Source organism: Aquarana catesbeiana, linkage group LG13 (genome assembly GCF_042186555.1).
Source record: "Aquarana catesbeiana isolate 2022-GZ linkage group LG13, ASM4218655v1, whole genome shotgun sequence".
Lineage (NCBI taxonomy): Eukaryota > Metazoa > Chordata > Amphibia > Anura > Ranidae > Aquarana > Aquarana catesbeiana.
In genome coordinates, this window is record NC_133336.1 from 55,159,956 (window position 1) to 55,179,660 (window position 19,705).

General features: G+C 39.7%; 1 protein-coding gene across 1 annotated transcript in view; it reads right to left on the bottom strand.

Annotated features, from left to right (window-relative positions):
* Positions 1-19,705, bottom strand: part of AHNAK2 (AHNAK nucleoprotein 2) — a 152,627-nt gene continuing 132,922 nt past the window's right edge. Inside the window, exon 7 of the mRNA XM_073610045.1 lies at positions 1-19,705. This exon is cut by the window's right edge and continues 35,518 nt beyond it. Within this exon, the coding sequence (XP_073466146.1) occupies positions 5,820-19,705 (13,886 nt within the window). The 3' untranslated portion in view covers positions 1-5,819.

Sequence of the window (19,705 nt, forward strand, 5' to 3'; positions counted from 1 at the left end):
TTTCGGCCACATTTTTACTTCTGTCTGTGACCCCATTGGGGAGATTTTTCCTCACTTCCTGTCCCTGTGACACCCATACCAGAAATGGAGTTGGGAGGGTGGTTTGTCATCGGGAGAGGAAAGGCATGGGCAGCAATAAAAACATTATCAGAAAATGTAACCTGTCCCCAATCTTTTAAATACATGTTTTTGTTTTGTGTGTGTCCCCATTGGAGAGAATTTCCATGATATGTTAGTAATGATATTCAAAGCAGTGCAGTATCCCATAATAAGCTCAAAAATATTTTTGATTGGCTGCAATGGTTTACTGTGCTTGACGCATTCCTGTTTATAGAAAGCTTAAATGAACATGTGTTTTCATCAAAATGCCACTACCAGACTTAAAATAATGCCTCATAAAATGTTTCTTTGCAATGCAATTGGATTTCTGTTTTTTTTGTTCAGCAGACAATGCTCCCTCCGGGGATTTTGATTCACGTATAGAGACAAAGTAGATCAGCAAAATCAATGGAAAAGTCCAGACAGTGTAAAGGCTTCCATAATATTGAATATGTACAATTTGTATTACAGTAAACTATAACTGTGCCAGCATTCTGGACGTTATTTACAGCAGGCTTCCTCATCAATGATGTTGTTTCTAAGTATTGTGTGATGAATGATTATGATGGAAGATATTGCATTGTGTGTGATGGCACGTGGAACAAACCTGTTTACAGAAGTATAATCTGAAATGAATTTAACTTTCCCACTGTCCATATGCATATATGTGGCAGCATTGCAGCGGGCTTTTAACGCCATGTGGCCAGAAATATGCATACAGCCGGCGTCGCATTGTAATTGTGCTGTCACTGAAAGCTGTCGGTCGCCGTTTACAACTGGGAGTGATACGGTGGGCTCCAAGACATGTGATTACTGTGACAACTGATCACAGTGATCACATGATCCGGAGGGCCACGTAACACCTCCAGTGTTATGAACACTTAAAGGGCTAGCTGATGGGTTCATTTTATGGAACGTGCCCAACATTTATGGAGAAGTGCATTGCAGGGACTATAAAAGTATTTGGAGATAGCGATGCACAATAAAGTGATACCATATGTATTAAATAATGTTGTTTCTCCTTTAACTATCACCTCCTACTTAAAGTAATCTTAAGATATAGATATTATGATCTTATGGTATAATCTCTTTGAATCGATCAACAACCATAAAGGGTCTTTCTGGACACATATTAAATGGATTGGTTAGGTAGACGCTCATATTACATCGTTTTGGTAACTATAACGGAGCTTGTACTTACATTTTAGAATCAGATTGTAAATTTTATAACCAGCTTCATGAACTTGATAAAGAAAACCAATAAAATGAAGATGGTACCCTATTTTATAGCCTATTTTATAAGGAAGACTGACCCCAGCCAATAGGTTTTGGTAAAAAGCATTGGACGATAGGTTTTGGCAGTGCTTCTAATCTCCTGTCCTCAGGACCCACTAACAGGCCGGATATTATTACCTTGGGGAGATGCAGACTAGAATACTGCAATCACCGAGCAACAAATGATATCACCTGTGTTGTATTTCAGTTATCTTGCCAACCTGGCCTGTTAGTGGGTCGTGGGGACAGGAGTTGAGAACCACTGTGTTATGGCATATTACTACGGGGTGGTTGAATTGCACATGGCTGACATCTGGAGCTGTAATCACACATATAAATGTTGCAGCTTTGAGTTATGTCACAGCTGGATGAGATTCCTTTTGCATTCGGTAGTGAGTACTTTCTTCAGGCAGCGTTGCCATGGCGGTTCACAGCTGGTCCGTGGGCACTCTCTCCATATAAAGGAATTGATCATTTAGGCGTGAAGTAGCAAGGTGAGTGGCTCAGCCTCCATGGCTCTGGAGTATAACACTCCCAGTGGTAAGTCTCCATTCCAGATGACGAATGCTGTCAGCACATTGTCCGGATTCCAGTTGACGAAACGTGCCAACTCACCAACGTCTCCTTAGACTCCCGCATCTGAATGATGAGGATAGGTTGAGTGCTGGGTAGCTGTACCGAGTTCTCAGGAATGCCATTTTGTTTAACTCCTCCAGACTGTGAACACTTTTCTAACTGGTCACAATTTTTTTTTTTTTTTTTAATTTTGAAAACACCTCCAGCTGCTCTTTCTTCATCCACCCTGTATTTATGTAGATATTTTCTCAGCAACCTATCAAATATCAGCTGAGAAAGAAAATATATTCTGTAATACATAGCAACCAATCAGAATAATGCCACCTTCAAGTTAGTGTAATTATAACTATTGATTGCTGATTTCTGATTGGTTGCTGTGCAGCACTGAACAATTATTGCTCTTGTCTGTATTATTTTATAACAATGGATTTGCTAAATTACTTTTTACCAGTTTCAGATGTGGCCAAAGTCAATCATCCTTATATAATAGGGAAGCACTGGTTTAAGCAGTAAGTTAGACGATGCTCCCAACTGATCAAAACAATTAGCACACCAGACCATAGTGAAAAATAAAATTTTTCTTTAGTGTGGATTGATCCTTTAAAACAGGGGTCTCCCAACTACAGCCAGCTATGAGATTTTATCTGGCCCGCAGCTTGAGTCAGTGACATATCCTTAATGTGCATTGATTGAGGATTAAAGTCAGCTGATGTAAGAGGGACTCTAATAGGGACCCTGATGTAAGAAGGGACTCTGATGGGGACCCTGATGTAAGAAGGGACTCTGATGGGGACCCTGATGTAAGAAGGGACTCTGATTGGGACCCTGATGTAAGAGGAGGCTCTAATGGGGATCCAGAGGTAAGAGGGGAATCTGATGGAGAACCTGATGGAAGGGGGGAATCTGTCAAGGGGCCTTATGTAAGAAGGGACTCTGATGGGGACCCTGATGTAAAAGGAGACTCTGATGGGGATCCGGATGTATCCGGAAGGGGGGAATCTGATGGAAATCTGGATGGAAGGGGGGAATCTGATGGGGACCCTGACTAAGGGGGGACTCAAATGTGGACCCTGATGTAAGGAGGACTTTGATGGGGATTTTTTTCAGCCTGCAATTATTGGTAAAATATACAACTTGATCCTCATATTGACAAGCTTAGAGACCCCTGCTTTAAAACATAATAAATCCTGCAGCTATATAACTCTCAAAAGGTAAAGAGGGCTGAAATGTCTTTAAAGCTACAGGTGCATAAATGGGGTTGGCCATATTGTCCATCAGTTGGACATTTGTCTTACAATTTATAAGAAATCTGTACAAAGAGAACAGCAGGGCTGCTATGGCTGACCTGCTAAAAATGCTAGTTGCCTGGCTGCCTCACGTCAAGCAAAGCAACAAGGAGTCATCATTATGGAAAATCAGAACTTCTTGTGGGTTAGTGACCCAGAGGGTACTAAAGCCTTTTTGATCAGCAAAACAGACAGAAAACTAGCATTTTAATCAGGAGAGTTCAGCAAAGGCAGCTTATGTCTATAATTAGGTTTCCTTTGAAGGGACTTTGTCACAATGCAAAACACTTGTGTGAAAAGGGTCAAATACAAGTAGCTATTACCAGGCCCATGTGTCATATTCTAATCTTGGGACAGTGAGTCTGTAAACCAGTTTAACTTCATGGCCTAAGCATACATCGGTGCCTGGTCACATGGGTGTTTTGCTGTGCGATGGATTCTGTGCCACATCATGTATTTGTCCTGTGACTGGTAGAATAAAAAAAGACTGCTTTTTAACCTGGCTGCAAGGAGGGGAGAGCTTGACTAACATTTGCATAGGGATAAACACTTCTGATAGTATATTAACGCCGTTTAGTACAACTGTACACCAAAGCTAACTTATAGACAATCCATGTTGGAATGCCTTCTAATAGTATAGGATCTGATATCTGGAATAGTCAGGATTTAGCAAAGTATCATTTGCAATAGAAGCAAAACAATAAAACTACATTACTCTAGATACTTTTGTGCATTAGTACCCCTTGTGTGTTTATAGAGAGAAGCTCTGCATACCACTTATGCCCTGTACACACGGTCGGATTTTCAGACGGAAAATGTGTGATAGGACCTTGTTGTCGGAAATTCCTACCGTGTGTGGACTCCATCACACATTTTCCATCAGAATTTCCGACACACAAAGTTTGAGAGCTTGCCATAAAATTTTCCGACAACAAAATCCGTTGTTGGAAATTCCGATCGTGTGTACACAAATCCGACGCACAAAGTGCCACGCATGCTCAGAATAAATTAAGAGACGAAAGCTATTGGCTACTGCCCCGTTTATAGTCCCGACGTACGTGTTTTATGTCACCGCGTTTAGAACGATCGGATTTTCTTTGTGTGACTGTGTGTATGCAAGACAAGTTTGCGGAAAAAATCCATGGATTTTGTTGTCGGAATGTCCGATCAATGTCCGACCGTGTGTACAGGGCATTAGTGTTTTAGACTAATAAGTAACATATAGGTTTACATTTATTTAGGATTTTATATGTAGTACATGAAAACGATAATACCTGTCCTTAAGATATGTTTGTTATTTTATTGTAGCTTAAAACCAAGTTTCCCACTTTTGGAGTCCCTAGCTTAGATTTGAATAGAGTGGGGATGAAGTCCCCATCAGCTTTTTGTTGCTCAAGTGTTGAAAATGGCTTGCACACCAGGAGCCCAGCCTAAATCTTTTACTGAAGTCACATGCAATACAACATTACATTCTACTAACGATTCAGGGACATGCTTGTCCTGCTTTTTTAGGTGACAGACATGGGTGCAATCCCATACACCGAGTGCGTGTTTTAATCATTTCTTTTTCTATTGTCAATGTCTGTTGCCTTGAGAAAAGAGACCTACATGTCTCTGAATCATAGGTGTAATGTAATTGCATTGTGTGTGACTGAAGCTTGGCTTCTAGTGTGCTGGCCATAAATTATATTTAAAATTGACAATGGTACCACTGTAGGCCGTGCACCCACTTTAGAGACAAAAGAGATACAAGTTCAGGCATGATTAATATATACTAGATTTGCTGTCTGTGCCTTTATTGGGGACATTTATATTGGTCCTGGGAACCATTGTTATCGGGTTAGAAAGTGGTGAGCTTTCAAAAAAATTTTCAGTTGTTAATGAAACAGGAAAGGTGGGGAAATTTTAACTGGGGATATTTGTTGTAGTAACAAGGGTCTAAGAAGGGATTACCCATCAACTCTGAGAAAATTCCTCTAACTTCTTTTAGTGAAAAAAAAACAATAAAACTTAACAGGTTTCCTACTCCAAAATTTTAAGTTTTGGCTTCACATGTACTTTTAAATGACAACTCTAGCCAAACTTTGCATTTTGCATCTAGTGTTGGGCAATTCCTTATCACCATTGCCTTATAGTCTTTCACTGGCAACCTTTTCCCAAAATACTATCCGCTTGGATGTCTCTGACCTAAATGCTTTAAATAACTGACCCATGAATTGGCATGCAGAAAGTGAATTCACACTGGAGGCTAATCTTCTTGTTGCAGGTCAGTTACATAAAAACTACTGAAGCCAATGGATCAGTATAACAGTCAGGCAGCTGGTATTTCCAAAAAGAAAGGTCAGCAATTCCCATCATTTCCTTTGACTACAGTTTTTTTTGAAGTATCAGAGTTTTGAGTGATTTTCAATGTATTATTCATTATAAAAAATTTGTCTCAAAGAGTTAATCTGACTTTGCGCATGCTTGTTCAGGATTGAACCGGTGTTCTTGCCTGAGTTTATTCATGTTATTCTTATTGATCTCACACAGCCTCACACTGTGAATAAAATAACGTCCTTTTGGTAGACTGTTAAATTTTACTTATTTAGTTGATTTGGTCTCACTTCCACCAAGGTCTGTTTCGTATATCTTAAAGTCTTCAGGTTCTGCCAGAGATGCCTGTGCACCTTGCTCTATAGAGGAAGTTTGTTCTTCTATATTTTCTGGTTCAGTTATGGTAGAAGAAGCTTCAGGTCTTTGCTCTGTTTCTTTGTCTTCTGGTTTTTGTTTCTCAGTAGAAGAAAATCCTAGTTTTGGAAATTTATACCAAGGAACCTTTTCTTTGCTTGATAATGCTGATGATGATTCTTTTTCAGGTTGAGAAGCTTCAGTCTTTTGTTCTCCTTGTTCAGTTTTCTTGCTTTCATTCTCATCTAATGAAGGAGAGAAGCCAATGTTTGGAATCCAGAACTTAAATTTGCTTGGTGATTTTTGTTTTATGCTCATTTGCCCTTCCTGATGTTTTGGAGATAACTGTTCAGAAGTTTCAGGATGTGCAATCGCTGAATCTTTAGGATGTATGGGGAAACTAAGGGCAGCTGTTTGTGTTGGAGATGTCATCTCAAAGGTAAATGTCTTCAACTTTTCTACATGGACTCCAGGAGACACTGTCAGATCACTATTAATGAGCTCATCTTTGGATTCCTCTAACTTGCTTTCATGGAATTGAAAAGCTTCTGTATTCATTTCCTCAGAAAGCCCTGGCTTACTTTCACAATGGTCTTCAGAAATCTGGTATTCTAAATCTTTTGTGGTTATACTAGTGCTGACCTCAGGTAATTTGACTTTGAAAAGTGAAAATCCATAGGCTGCCATTTCAGAAGTAGAAGTCTCATATTCTTTAACGATTCCTGAAGAAAAAGATGAGGACTTAACAGTTTCACTTTTTGACTGGATATCATCTGGGGACACGTTGTCATATTCACTTTTAATATCTCCTGAACTACTATCTGAAAACAGCTCTATGTCTTTCTTACCCACTGCTTCCATTGCTGCATCTGGAGAGGGAGCACCAAATCGAATGTAGCTGATGTGGGAGAGTTTGACTGTCTCATGTCTTTCTTTAGTTTGACTTTTACTTATAGAGGCACTAGAGTCTGCAGAAACTGGTTCTGTATGTATTATAGTTTTGATCACTTTCTCCTGCTCTTTAAAAGAAGCTGATTCCAATGTGCTAACATGTTGAGGTTCTGCATTCTCACTGGCCTTTTCTTTTTCATATACTGTAGCCTCTTCTTGATGTGAGCTTATTTGATCTGTTTGACCTCTCTTTTCATCCGCTATATCACTTGATTGTAATGCTTCAGGTATGTCCTGGACTGATTGATTTGCTACACAAATAATGTCAACAGTTGGCAATTCATCTTTACTGCTTAGGTCATACTCTGGAAGATCCAGCCCAGGCCCATCATGCTGATTTGTAATATCAAAAGATTCTTTTTCACGGGAAGCAGAAAGCGTTAAAACAGGCATCTTTACTTTTGTAAAAGATAACTTAATTGCTTTTCTTGTTGGTTTGATTTTGGATCCAGTAATGTCTTGTTGGGAGGAAATGGAAATGTCTTTTAGCTCCTCAGAAACAAATTCTGGATTCTCAGCCTCAGGTATGTGCCCACTCATGTCTATAGCTTTGTTTTTTTTAAGAGGCATTTTGTATGTTTTGCTGATGGTATCCTCATCTTTCATTTCTTCTGTGTGTACCTCCTCTTGAAAGCCTTGGGATAAAGCTTCTGTCTCAGAAGTGACATCTTGAGGAACAATAGCAGAAATCACTGGTGTTTTAAAATAAGGAAACTCAATTTTGATCTGTTCAGTTGATTCATGAGTTATTTTCACATGTATCTCACTTCTTTCTAATTTCTGAACTCCAGCTGATCCAGGAGAGACCATGCTGGTATCATCCTGTACCTCAAATTCACCAACTTTGTTTCTAGTAACTTGGGAAACATCGCCATCCAAAGATTCAGGCAGGACATGGGTACTATCTGTAGAAACTTTTATAGGTTTGGATAGTTCCAATTTAGGAAGCTTTATCTTTGCACGTTCTCCTTTTGCAATAATTAGACCGGCCTTTACATTTGCACCTTCAATTCTACTTGAAGTTATGTCCTCTGATTTTCCAACATCTTTATTTTTTTCATGATCTGTAGATAACTGCTCTTGTGAGGCTACTTTGTCAGTGTCTGGCAAATCTATACTCATTGATTCACTCATTTTTTCTTTCTTTCCTCTTAAACTAAGAGATGGAAGTTTAAAAGATGGCAGCTTGAAAGGACTTCTAGGTTTTTCTTCAACAGGTGACTGTTTGTCATTATCTGCCTTTGGTGTATGACTCTCAGCACCATCTTGATGTACACTATCAGCTTTCTCATATAAGCTCCTACCAGAATCTAGAGAAGTATCCATTTTTTTTTCAGTTTTACCAAAAATATTCATCTTAAAACTTGGCATCTGAAATTTCCATCCTGAAGATTCTGAACCTTCACCAACAGTTTTAATCATGTCTTCTTCTGTTGACAGCTTTCTTTGTACATTTTCTTCAAGTGTGAAGTAATCCAATTTAGCTTGTATAGCCTCATCATCTCCGATGTGAATGCTTTCTCCCATAACAGCAACACTGAGCTTTGGGGTAGAAAACTGAGGGAAATGTATTCTGGTTGATTCAGTAACTGGGGACTGTGCTATAATATTGGTATTTATGCTATCATCCTGTTTTGATTCAGTACACTCAAAAAGAGCTGTTGTATCAGGGAGACCACTAGCACTTGTAACATCTAAATCTCCTTCAGTTTTATCTGAAGACAGAACTTGGTCAGTGATACCTGGAGACAGTTCATGAATACTATCTGTGAAGAGCTTTGTTTTAGTGATAGAGTTGTCAAAGGGATAATGAGATACTTGAAACTCTGGAGATACTTTTTCTGGATATTCATATTCTTCCTCACTCAATTTAAGCTGCTGTACTTTTAAATTGATGCTATCTATAGTTTTCATTATATCTTTGTTTAGCTGGAGCTCAATGTTTGCATCTTGTTTGGCTTCTTTGGCATCTGACACCATTGTCTTGTGCAAAGTGAAGGCATCAGCTGCCCTTTCTTCTTCTTTGGACAGGTTAAAATTAACAGTGCCAGAACTCCTGTGTATTTTGTCTGTGAAACTGTTGTCAGCAGTTGGGCTATCTTCATCTGTAATTGAAATACTTTCTTGGAGAACGGTAACACCAAACCCTGGAAGTGACAACTGAGGAAACATTATTCTTCTTCGTCTCTCTAAAATGGACAAATCAGAAGCTTGCTGGTCAGCAGTGGTTTCCTGATGACTAGGTGTTATATCAGTAGAATAAAACTTTACCTTTCCTTCTCTTAAGGATTTTAACTTACGAACTGAAACAAGATGCTTTTCAGAAACTTTCTCATTACCTTTGGTATCTTCACTGGTTATATTAATACTTTCTGCAATAACACTAACACCTAATTTGTCAATTGAACTCATTGCAGTTTTTGTTTTAGAAAATATTTTTGCACCTTGAGAAAGGGTTGATTCTTCTTCGTTGTCCATTTTCTTTGTAGAATCAATATCCAAAACACTTTCCTGTGTATTAATCTTGAGTTCTGGGTCTGCTACAATTTCATTAGCTTCTAACTTTGCTATTATGTTTACTGGTGTATGGTCTAGGCTTTTCTCTTGGTCCTCTACCAGTACTCTTTCCACTCTAGTTTCAGTGTTGTAAACAGTATCTTCTGACATTATTGACTCAGTTACTTCAGTTGTATCAGTTTTAGTGGTTGCAGGCTCTATGACCACCTCTGTTTCAGTTATCCTAATGTCTGCTTCTTGAGAGATTCCTTTGAATGCATCTTCTGTTTTTGCTTCAAGAAATTTAACTTGTCCCTCATACACTGAAACCTGTACTTTTCTATCTACCGTATCTACATTTTCTGTGAGATCTTCTTTATCTGCTTCGTATGCTGTTAATTCAGTTTTTACCGCTGAAATTTCATCTGTGAATATCTGAAGTGCTGTCTCAGCAACAGTTTTTGAGGCTGCTTCTCTGGGCTTTTCCACAGAAGATTCTGTTGTAACATCTGTGGGGCTAGAGGTAGACATTTTCAATCTGGGTGACACATCCTCATGCTCTGCCACTGGAGATGTCACTTTGATAAGGACAGCCGAGACCTCTTTTACAGCTTCTGCTTTTTCCACACTTTCTTCAGGTTTAACTGATACTTCAACCATGATAGTTTCACTTTCTGGTGTTTGGTGAGAACCTTCTTTTACTTCACCTTCCTCCACCACAGTCCTTATCTCAGGGGTGGTTGGCTGGAGCTCCAGCATAGTAGGAATGGCTTCTACATCCGTGGTCTGTACAGTTGTGATGGTTTTCTCAACTTTTGTAATTTTTTTCTTGGGCTTTTTGACTTTGCCCCTTACTTTTACACTTTCTTTAGGTGATTCTTCATCTACATCAACTACCTCTGTTGGAATTTCATGTACTGTAATTTTCAGTTCCTTATGCATGTCATGGTCCTTAGATATTGGTGACTCTACAGAAGCCTCTAACTCCTCCACATCAATGTGTACTTCTTCCACAACTACTCCTGCTATCTCAGTTTCTTCTGCCTTAGTTGACGGTATGTCAAATGTAGATTTCAAGAAAATGGGCTGTGCCTCTTCTCTGTCCTCTGCTAAAAGAACATCTGTGACTAACTCACACCTGTCAATGTCAGCTGTGACAGAGATAGCTTTGGGAACAATACTTTCACTTTCTTTTGCTTTACTTAGGACTGGAATCTGGAATGATAGTTGTAAATCTTTGTAAGCGCTTTCCACTTCCTCTAGTCTTTTCTCTTGGCCCTCTACTGGTATGCTCTCCACTCTAGTTTTAGTGATGGAAACACATTCTTCTGACTTTGTTATTGACTCCACTATTTCGCTTGTATCAGTTTTACTTGATGTAGCTTCTATGACCACCTCTGTCTCAGCTGTTATCTTACTTTCAGCATCAGGAGAAATTTCTTTGGATGAACCTTCCGCTTTTGCATCAGATGTGCCGAATAATGAAAGTTCTCCCTTAGACGCTGAAATCTCTGCTGTTGTATCTGTCATGTCTACAGTATCTTTGTGTTCTTCTTTGTTTGCTTCGTATGCTGTTATTTGTGTTTGTACCATTGAAATTTCTTCTGTGGACTTCTGAAGTGCTGTCTCAGCAACAGTTTGGGGAGCTGCTTCTCTGGGGTCATCCACAGAAGATTCTGTTGTGACTTCTGTGGCGCTAAACAGTGGCATTTTGAATGCTGGCAACTTCCATCCGAATGACATTTCCTCCTCCTCAGGCAGTATAAATGTCACTTTGGTAAGGACTGATGAGACCTCTTCTACAGTCTCTCCTTTTTTGCCACTTGTTTCTGTTTCAACTGCTACATCTGTCATGATGGTTCCACTTTCTGGTGTGCTGACTTTTACTTGCTCTTCATAAATGGTCACTGTGATTTGGGCTTGTGGAGAAACTACCTTTACTTCATCCTCATCCACTACAGTCTTAATTTCAGGTGTGGTTAAATTGAGCTCTAGTGTAGGAGAAATGTATTCTACACCATTGGTCTGAGCAGTTGCAATGGTTTTCTCAACCCTTGTAATCTTTTTCTCACGTTTTTCTACTTTACCCTTTAGTTTCACACCTTCTGTAGGTAATTCTTTATCAACCACCTCTGTTACAATTTCACGCTCAATTTTCAGTTTCTTATCCATGCCAGGCACTTTGGGAATTCGCGACCCTTCGGAAGCCTCTGATATTTTCTCTTCAGTTTTTCCTTTCTCCATAACTACTCCCATTTTCTCAGTTTTGGCTCCTTCAGTTAAGGGTGCATCAAATGCAGAGTCCAAATGCATAGGCTCCACCTCTTCCTTCTCCTCTGCTGTAAGAATGTCTCTGCCTAACTTTGTGGCGCTAAAGAGTGGAATTTTGAATGCCGGCAACTTCCATCCAAATGACACTTCCTCCTCCCCAGGCAGTATAAATGTCTCTTCGGTAAGAGGTGACGAAACTTCTTCTACAGCCTCTGCTTTTTTGATATCTTCTTCAGCTTTAACTGCTGCATCAACCAAGGTAGTTTGTGGTGTGCTGACTTGTACCTGCTCTTTAAAGACTGACACCGTGACTTGGGTTTGTGGAGAAACTTCCTTTGCTTCAGGATAGAGCTCCAGTGTTGGAGAAATGCCTTCTACACTAGAAGTCATTACAGTTGTCATAGTTTTCTCAACCTGTGTAATCTTTTTCCTGTGCTTTTTGACTTTGCCCTTAACTTTCACACCTTCTGTAAGTGATTCTGTATCTACATCAACATCCTCTGTTACAATTTTATCCACCTCAACCTTCAGTTCCCTGTCTGTGTCAGTCTCTTGAGGTATTGGCAACTGCTCAGAAGCCTCAGACTTTCCCTCTGCAGTGCATTCTTTCTGCATAACTACTTCTATTGTCTCAGATTTGGCTGCTTCAGTTGAGGGTGTCTTCTCTTGAAATATTGGCAACTGCTCAGACTTTTCTCCTTCAGTGTATTCCTTCTCCACAACTAATTCCATTGTCTCAGATTTGGTTGTTTCAGTCGAGGGTATTTCAATTGCAGATTCAAAATCCACAGGCTCTGTTTCTTCTCTCCTTTGTGCTGTAAGAACGCATGTGACTAACTCATGCCCATCAATATCAATGATTTCAGAAGCAGCTTTCAAAACAATAATCTCACTTTGTTCTGTTTTCCATTCCTCTAGGCTTTTCTCTTTCTCTACTTCATATGCTGTAATTTCTGTTTTCATTGTTGAAATTTCTTCTGTGGATTTCTGAAGTGCTGTCTCAGAAAAAGTTTGTAGAGTGGATTCTCTGAGCTGCTCATCCACAGAGGATTCTGTTGTAATGTCGGTGGCACTAAAGAGTGGAATTTTAAATGTGGGTATCTTCCATCCAAATGACCTTTCCTCCTCCTCTACAACTGTTGTTGTCACTTCAGTAAGAACTATGGAGACATCTTCTGCAGCCTCTTCTTTTTCAACACCTTCTTCAGCTTTAACTGCTACTTCAACCATGGTGGTTTCAGTTGTCGGTGTGCTGACTTGAAACTGCTCTTCATAAACTGGCACCGTGACTTGTGTTTGTGGAGAATCTTCCTTTACTTCACCCTCTACCGCTACAGTCTTAATTTCAGCGGTGGTTAGATGAAGCCCTAGTGTAGGAGAAATTGATTCTATATCTGGAGTCTTTACAGTTGTGGTGGTTTTCTCAACTTTTGTGACCTGTTTCCTGTACTTTTTGACTTTGTCCTTTACTTTTGTACTTTCTGTAAGTGATACTTTATCAATATCAACGGTCTCTGTTACCATTTCATCCACCTCAACATTGAGGTTCTTATCTGTGTCAGTTTGTTGAGGTATTGGCAAATGCTCAAAAGCTTTAGACTTTTCTACTTCACTGTGTTCTTTCTCTAAAACTACTTTGATTGTACCAAAATCAGCTGCTTCAGTTGAGGGTGTTTCAAGTGCAGATTCCAAATGCACGGGCTTTGCTTCTCTCTCCTCTGCTTTAAGAATGTCTGTAACTAACTCATGCCTGTTGATATCAACGGTGTCAGAGGTAGCTTTAGAAATTATGATGTCACTTTGCTCTGTTTCCAATTCCTCAAGGCTTTTCTCTTGGTCCCCTACCAATAGGCTCTCCACACCAGCTTCAGCAATGTAAACGCTTTCTTCTGATTTTGTTAACGACTCAGCTATTTCTCTTGTAGTGGGAGTAGAGTCTATGACCACCTCTGTGTCAGTTATTTTACTTTCACCTTCTGGAGAGATTTCTTTGGAGGAACCTTCTGCTTTCACATCAGATGTGCCAAAGAATGACAGTTTTGGCAGCCTGAATGATGGAAACTTCCAACCCTCTGATTCTGTTTCTATTTCTGGAGTTTTCACTTTTTCTTCAGACACTGAAATCTCTGTTATTGTACCTGCCGTGTCTAAATTATCTTTGGTTTCCTCTTTCTCTGTTTTGTATGCTGTTATTTCTGCTTCCATTGTTGAAATTTCTTCTGTGGATTTCTGAAGTGCTGTCTCAGAAAATGTTTGTGGAGCTACTACTCTGGACTCATCCACAGAAAATTCTGCTGTAACGTCTGTAGCACTAAAGGGTGGTATCTTTAATGTGGGCAACTTCCATCCGAATGACTTCTCTTCTTCCTCTTCTTCTGTTATTGTCTCAGTGGAGACATCTTCTACAGTTGCTGCTTTTTCAACAACTTCTTCAGGTTTAACTGATAATTCAACCATGGTGGTTTCAGTTGTTGGTGTGCTGATTTGTACTTGCTGTTCATAAGCTGACACAGTGACTTGGGTTTGTGGAGAAACTTCCTTTACTTCATTTTCTGCTGCTATCGTCTTAAATTCAAGGGTGGGTAGGTGCAGCTCAAGCATAGAAGAAATAGCTTCTACACCAGTAGTCTTTACAGTTGTGATGGTTTCCCCAACCTTTGCAATCTTTTTCCTGTGCTTTTTGGCTTTGCCCTTTACTTTCCTGCTGTCTGTAGGTGATTCCTTATCAACATCAACATCCTCTGTTACAATTTCATCCTCTTCAACTTTCAGTTCCTTATCTGTGTCAGTCTCTTGAAGTATTGGCAACTGCTCAGAAGCCTCAGACTTTTCTCCTTCAGTGTATTCCTTCTTCACAACTAATTCCATTGTCTCAGATTTGGTTGTTTCAGTCGAGGGTATTTCAATTGAAGATTCCAACTGCTCAAGCTCTGCTTCTTCTCTTTCCTGTGCTGTAAGAACGTATGTGACTAACTCATGCCTGTCAATATCAACGATTTCAGAGATAGCTTTTGAAACAATAATTTCACTTTGTTCTGTTTGCACTTCCTCTAAGCTTTTCTCTTGGCTCTCTACCAGTATGCTCTCCATGCTAGTTTCAGGGATGTAAACAAATTCTTCAGATTTTGTTATTGACGCAGCTATTTCACTTGTAGTGGATGTAGAGTCTATGACCACCTCTGTCTCAGTTATTTTACTTTTACCTTCTGGAGAGATTTCTTTGGAGGAACCTTCTGCTTTCACATCAGATGTGCCAAATAATGACAGTTTTGGCAGCCTGAATGATGGAAACTTCCAACCCTCTGATTCTGTTTCTACTTCTGGAGTTTTCACTTTTTCTTCAGACACTGAAATCTCTGTTATTGTACCTGCTGTGTCTAAATTATCTTTGGTTTCCTCTTTCTCTGTTTTGTATCCTGTTATTTCTGCTTTCACTGTTGAAATTTCTTCTCTGGATTTCTGAAGTGCTGTCTCAGAAAATGTTTGTGAAGCTGTTACTCTGGACTCATCCACAGAAAATTCTGCTGTGACGTCTGTAGCACTAAAGAGTGGTGTTTTGAATGTGGACAACTTCCATTCGAATGACTGTTCTTTCTCCTCTTCTGCTGTAGGTGTCACTTCAGTAAGGACCGTGGAGACATCTTCTCCAGTTGCTGCTTTCTCAAAATCTTCTTCAGGTTTAACTGACACTTCAACCTTGGTAGTTTCCATTGTTGGTGTGCTGACTTGTACCTGCTCTTTATAAACTGACACAGTAACTTGAGTTTGTGGAGAAACTTCCTTTACTTCACCCTCTTCCGCTACAGTCTTTATTTCAGGGGTGGTTAGGTGAAGCTCAAGCGTAGGAGAAATGGCTTCTACAGTAGCTGTCTTTACAGTTGTGATGATTTTCTCAACCTTTGTAATCTTTTTCCTTTGCTTTTTGGCTTTGCCCTTTACTTTCCTGCTGTCTGTAGGTGATTCCTTATCAACATCAACATCCTCTGTTACAATTTCATCCTCTTCAACTTTCAGTTCCTTATCTGTGTCAGTCTCTTGAAGTATTGGCAACTGCTCAGAAGCCTCAGACTTTTCTCCTTCAGTGTATTCCTTCTTCACAACTAATTCCATTGTCTCAGATTTGGTTGTTTCAGTCGAGGGTATTTCAATTGAAGATTCCAACTGCTCAAGCTCTGCTTCTTCTCTTTCCTGTGCTGTAAGAACGTATGTGACTAACTCATGCCTGTCAATATCAACGATTTCAGAGATAGCTTTTGAAACAATAATTTCACTTTGTTCTGTTTGCACTTCCTCTAAGCTTTTCTCTTGGCTCTCTACCAGTATGCTCTCCATGCTAGTTTCAGGGATGTAAACAAATTCTTCAGATTTTGTTATTGACGCAGCTATTTCACTTGTAGTGGATGTAGAGTCTATGACCACCTCTGTCTCAGTTATTTTACTTTTACCTTCTGGAGAGATTTCTTTGGAGGAACCTTCTGCTTTCACATCAGATGTGCCAAATAATGACAGTTTTGGCAGCCTGAATGATGGAAACTTCCAACCCTCTGATTCTGTTTCTACTTCTGGAGTTTTCACTTTTTCTTCAGACACTGAAATCTCTGTTATTGTACCTGCTGTGTCTAAATTATCTTTGGTTTCCTCTTTCTCTGTTTTGTATCCTGTTATTTCTGCTTTCACTGTTGAAATTTCTTCTCTGGATTTCTGAAGTGCTGTCTCAGAAAATGTTTGTGAAGCTGTTACTCTGGACTCATCCACAGAAAATTCTGCTGTGACGTCTGTAGCACTAAAGAGTGGTGTTTTGAATGTGGACAACTTCCATTCGAATGACTGTTCTTTCTCCTCTTCTGCTGTAGGTGTCACTTCAGTAAGGACCGTGGAGACATCTTCTCCAGTTGCTGCTTTCTCAAAATCTTCTTCAGGTTTAACTGACACTTCAACCTTGGTAGTTTCCATTGTTGGTGTGCTGACTTGTACCTGCTCTTTATAAACTGACACAGTAACTTGAGTTTGTGGAGAAACTTCCTTTACTTCACCCTCTTCCGCTACAGTCTTTATTTCAGGGGTGGTTAGGTGAAGCTCAAGCGTAGGAGAAATGGCTTCTACAGTAGCTGTCTTTACAGTTGTGATGATTTTCTCAACCTTTGTAATCTTTTTCCTTTGCTTTTTGGCTTTGCCCTTTACTTTCATGCTGTCTGTAGGTGATTCCTTATCAACATCCTCTGTTACGATTTCATCCACTTCAACTTTCAGTTTCTTATCTGTGTCAGTCTCTTGAAGTATTGGCAACTGCTCTGAAGCCTCAGACTTTTCCCCTTCAGTGTATTCCTTTTCCACAACTAATTCCATTGTCTCAGATTTGGTTGTTTCAGTTGAGGGTATTTCAATTGAAAATTCCAAATGCACATGCTCTGCTTCTTCTCTCTCCTGTGCTGTAAGAACATCTCTGACTAACTCATGCATGTCAATATCTACAATTTCAGAAGTAGCTTTCGAAACAATAATCTCACTTTGTTCTGTTTGCACTTCCTGTAAGCTTTTCTCTTGGCCCTCTACCAGTATGCTCTCCACGCTCATTTCAGGGATGTAAACAAATTCTTCAGATTTTGTTATTGACGCAGCTATTTGTCTTGTAGTGGCAGTAGAGTCTATGACCACCTCTGTATCAGTTATTTTACTTTCACCTTCTGGAGAGATTTCTTTGGAGGAACCTTCAGCTTTCTCCTCAGATGTGCCAAATAATGACAGTTTTGGCAGCCTGAATGATGGAAACTTCCAACCCTCTGATTCAGTTTCTACTCCTGGAGTTTTCACTTTTTCTTCAGACACTGAAATCTCTGTTATTGAACCTGCCGTGTCTAAACTATCTTTGGTTTCCTCTTTCTTTGTTTTGTATGCTGTTATTTCTGCTTTCACTGTTGAAATTTCTTCTGTGGATTTCTGAAGTGCTGTCTCAGAAAATGTTTGTGGAGTTGCTACTTTGGACTCATCCACAGAAGATACTGCTGTAACGTCTGTAGCACTAATGAGTGGAATTTTGAATGTGGGCAACTTCCATCCGAATGACTTCTCTTCCTCCTCTTCTGCTGTTATTGTCTCAGTGGAGACATCTTCTACAGTTGCTGCTTTTTCAACACTTTCTTCAGGTTTAACTGATACTTCAACCATAGTGGTTTCAGTTGTTGGTGTGCTGATTTGTACTTGCTCTTCATAAGCTGACACAGTGATTTGGGTTTGTGGAGAAAATTCCTTTACTTCATTTTCTGCTGCTATCGTCTTAAATTCAAGGGTGGGTAGGTGCAGCTCAAGCATAGGAGAAATAGCTTCTACACCAGTAGTCTTTACAGTTGTGATGGTTTTCTCAACCTTTGCAATCTTTTTCCTGTGCTTTTTGGCTTTGCCCTTTACTTTCATGCTGTCTGTAGGTGATTCCTTATCAACATTAACATCCTCTGTTACGATTTCATCCACTTCAACTTTCAGTTCCTTATCTGTGTCAGTCTCTTGAAGTATTGGCAACTGCTCAGAAGCCTCAGACTTTTCTCCTTTAGTGTATTCCTTCTCCACAACTAATTCCATTGTCTTAGATTTGGTTGTTTCAGTCAAGGGTATTTCAATTAAAGATTCCAAATGCTCAAGCTCTGCTTCTTCTTTTTCCTGTGCTGTAAGAACGTATGTGACTAACTCATGCCTGTCAATATCAATGATTTCAGAGATAGCTTTTGAAACAATAATCTCACTTTGTTCTGTTTGCACTTCGTCTAAGCTTTTCTCTTCGCTCTCTACCAGTATGCTCTCCATGCTAGTTTCAGGGATGTAAACAAATTCTTCAGATTTTGTTATTGACGCAGCTATTTCACTTGCAGTGGATGTAGATTCTATGACCACCTCTGTCTCAGTTATTTTACTTTTACCTTCTGGAGAGATTTGTTTGGAGGAACCTTCAGCTTTCTCCTCAGATGTGCCAAATAATGACAGTTTTGGCAGCCTGAATGATGGAAACTTCCAACCCTCTGATTCGGTTTCTACTCCTGGAGTTTTCACTTTTTCTTCAGACACTGAAATCTCTGTTATTGTACCTGCCGTGTCTAAATTATCTTTGGTTTCCACTTTCTCTGTTTTGTATGCTGTTATTTCTGCTTTCACTTTTGAAATTTCTTCTGTGGATTTCTGAAGTGCTGTCTCAGAAAATGTTTGTGGAGCTGCTACTCTGGACTCATCCACAGAAAATTCTGCTGTAACGTCTGTAGCACTAAAGAGTGGTATGTTGAATGTGGACAACTTCCATCCGAATGACTGTTCTTTTTCCTCTTCTGCTGTAGGTGTCATTTTAGTAAGAAACGTGGAAACATCTTCTCCAGTTGCTGCTTTCTCAAAATCTTCTTCAGGTTTAATTGACACTTCAACCTTGGTAGTTTCCGTTGTTGGTGTACTGACTTGTACCTGCTCTTTATAAACTGACACAGTGACTTGAGTTTGTGGAGAAACTTCCCTTACTTCACCCTCTTCCGCTACAGTCTTTATTTCAGGGGTGGTTAGGTGAAGCTCAAGCGTAGGAGAAATGGCTTCTACAGTAGCTGTCTTTACAGTTGTGATGGTTTTCTCAACCTTTGTAATCTTTTTCCTGTGCTTTTTGGCTTTGCCCTTTACTTTCATGCTGTCTGTAGGTGATTCCTTATCAACATCCTCTGTTACGATTTCATCCACTTCAACTTTCAGTTTCTTATCCGTGTCAGTCTCTTGAAGTATTGGCAACTGCTCTGAAGCCTCAGACTTTTCCCCTTCAGTATATTCCTTCTCCACAACTAATTCCATTGTCTCAGATTTGGTTGTTTCAGTTGAGGGTATTTCAATTGAAGATTCCAAATGCACATGCTCTGCTTCTTCTCTCTCCTGTGCTGTAAGAACATCTCTGACTAACTCATGCATGTCAATATCTACAATTTCAGAAGTAGCTTTCGAAACAATAATCTCACTTTGTTCTGTTTGCACTTCCTGTAAGCTTTTCTCTTGGCCCTCTACCAGTATGCTCTCCACGCTCATTTCAGGGATGTAAACAAATTCTTCGGATTTTGTTATTGACT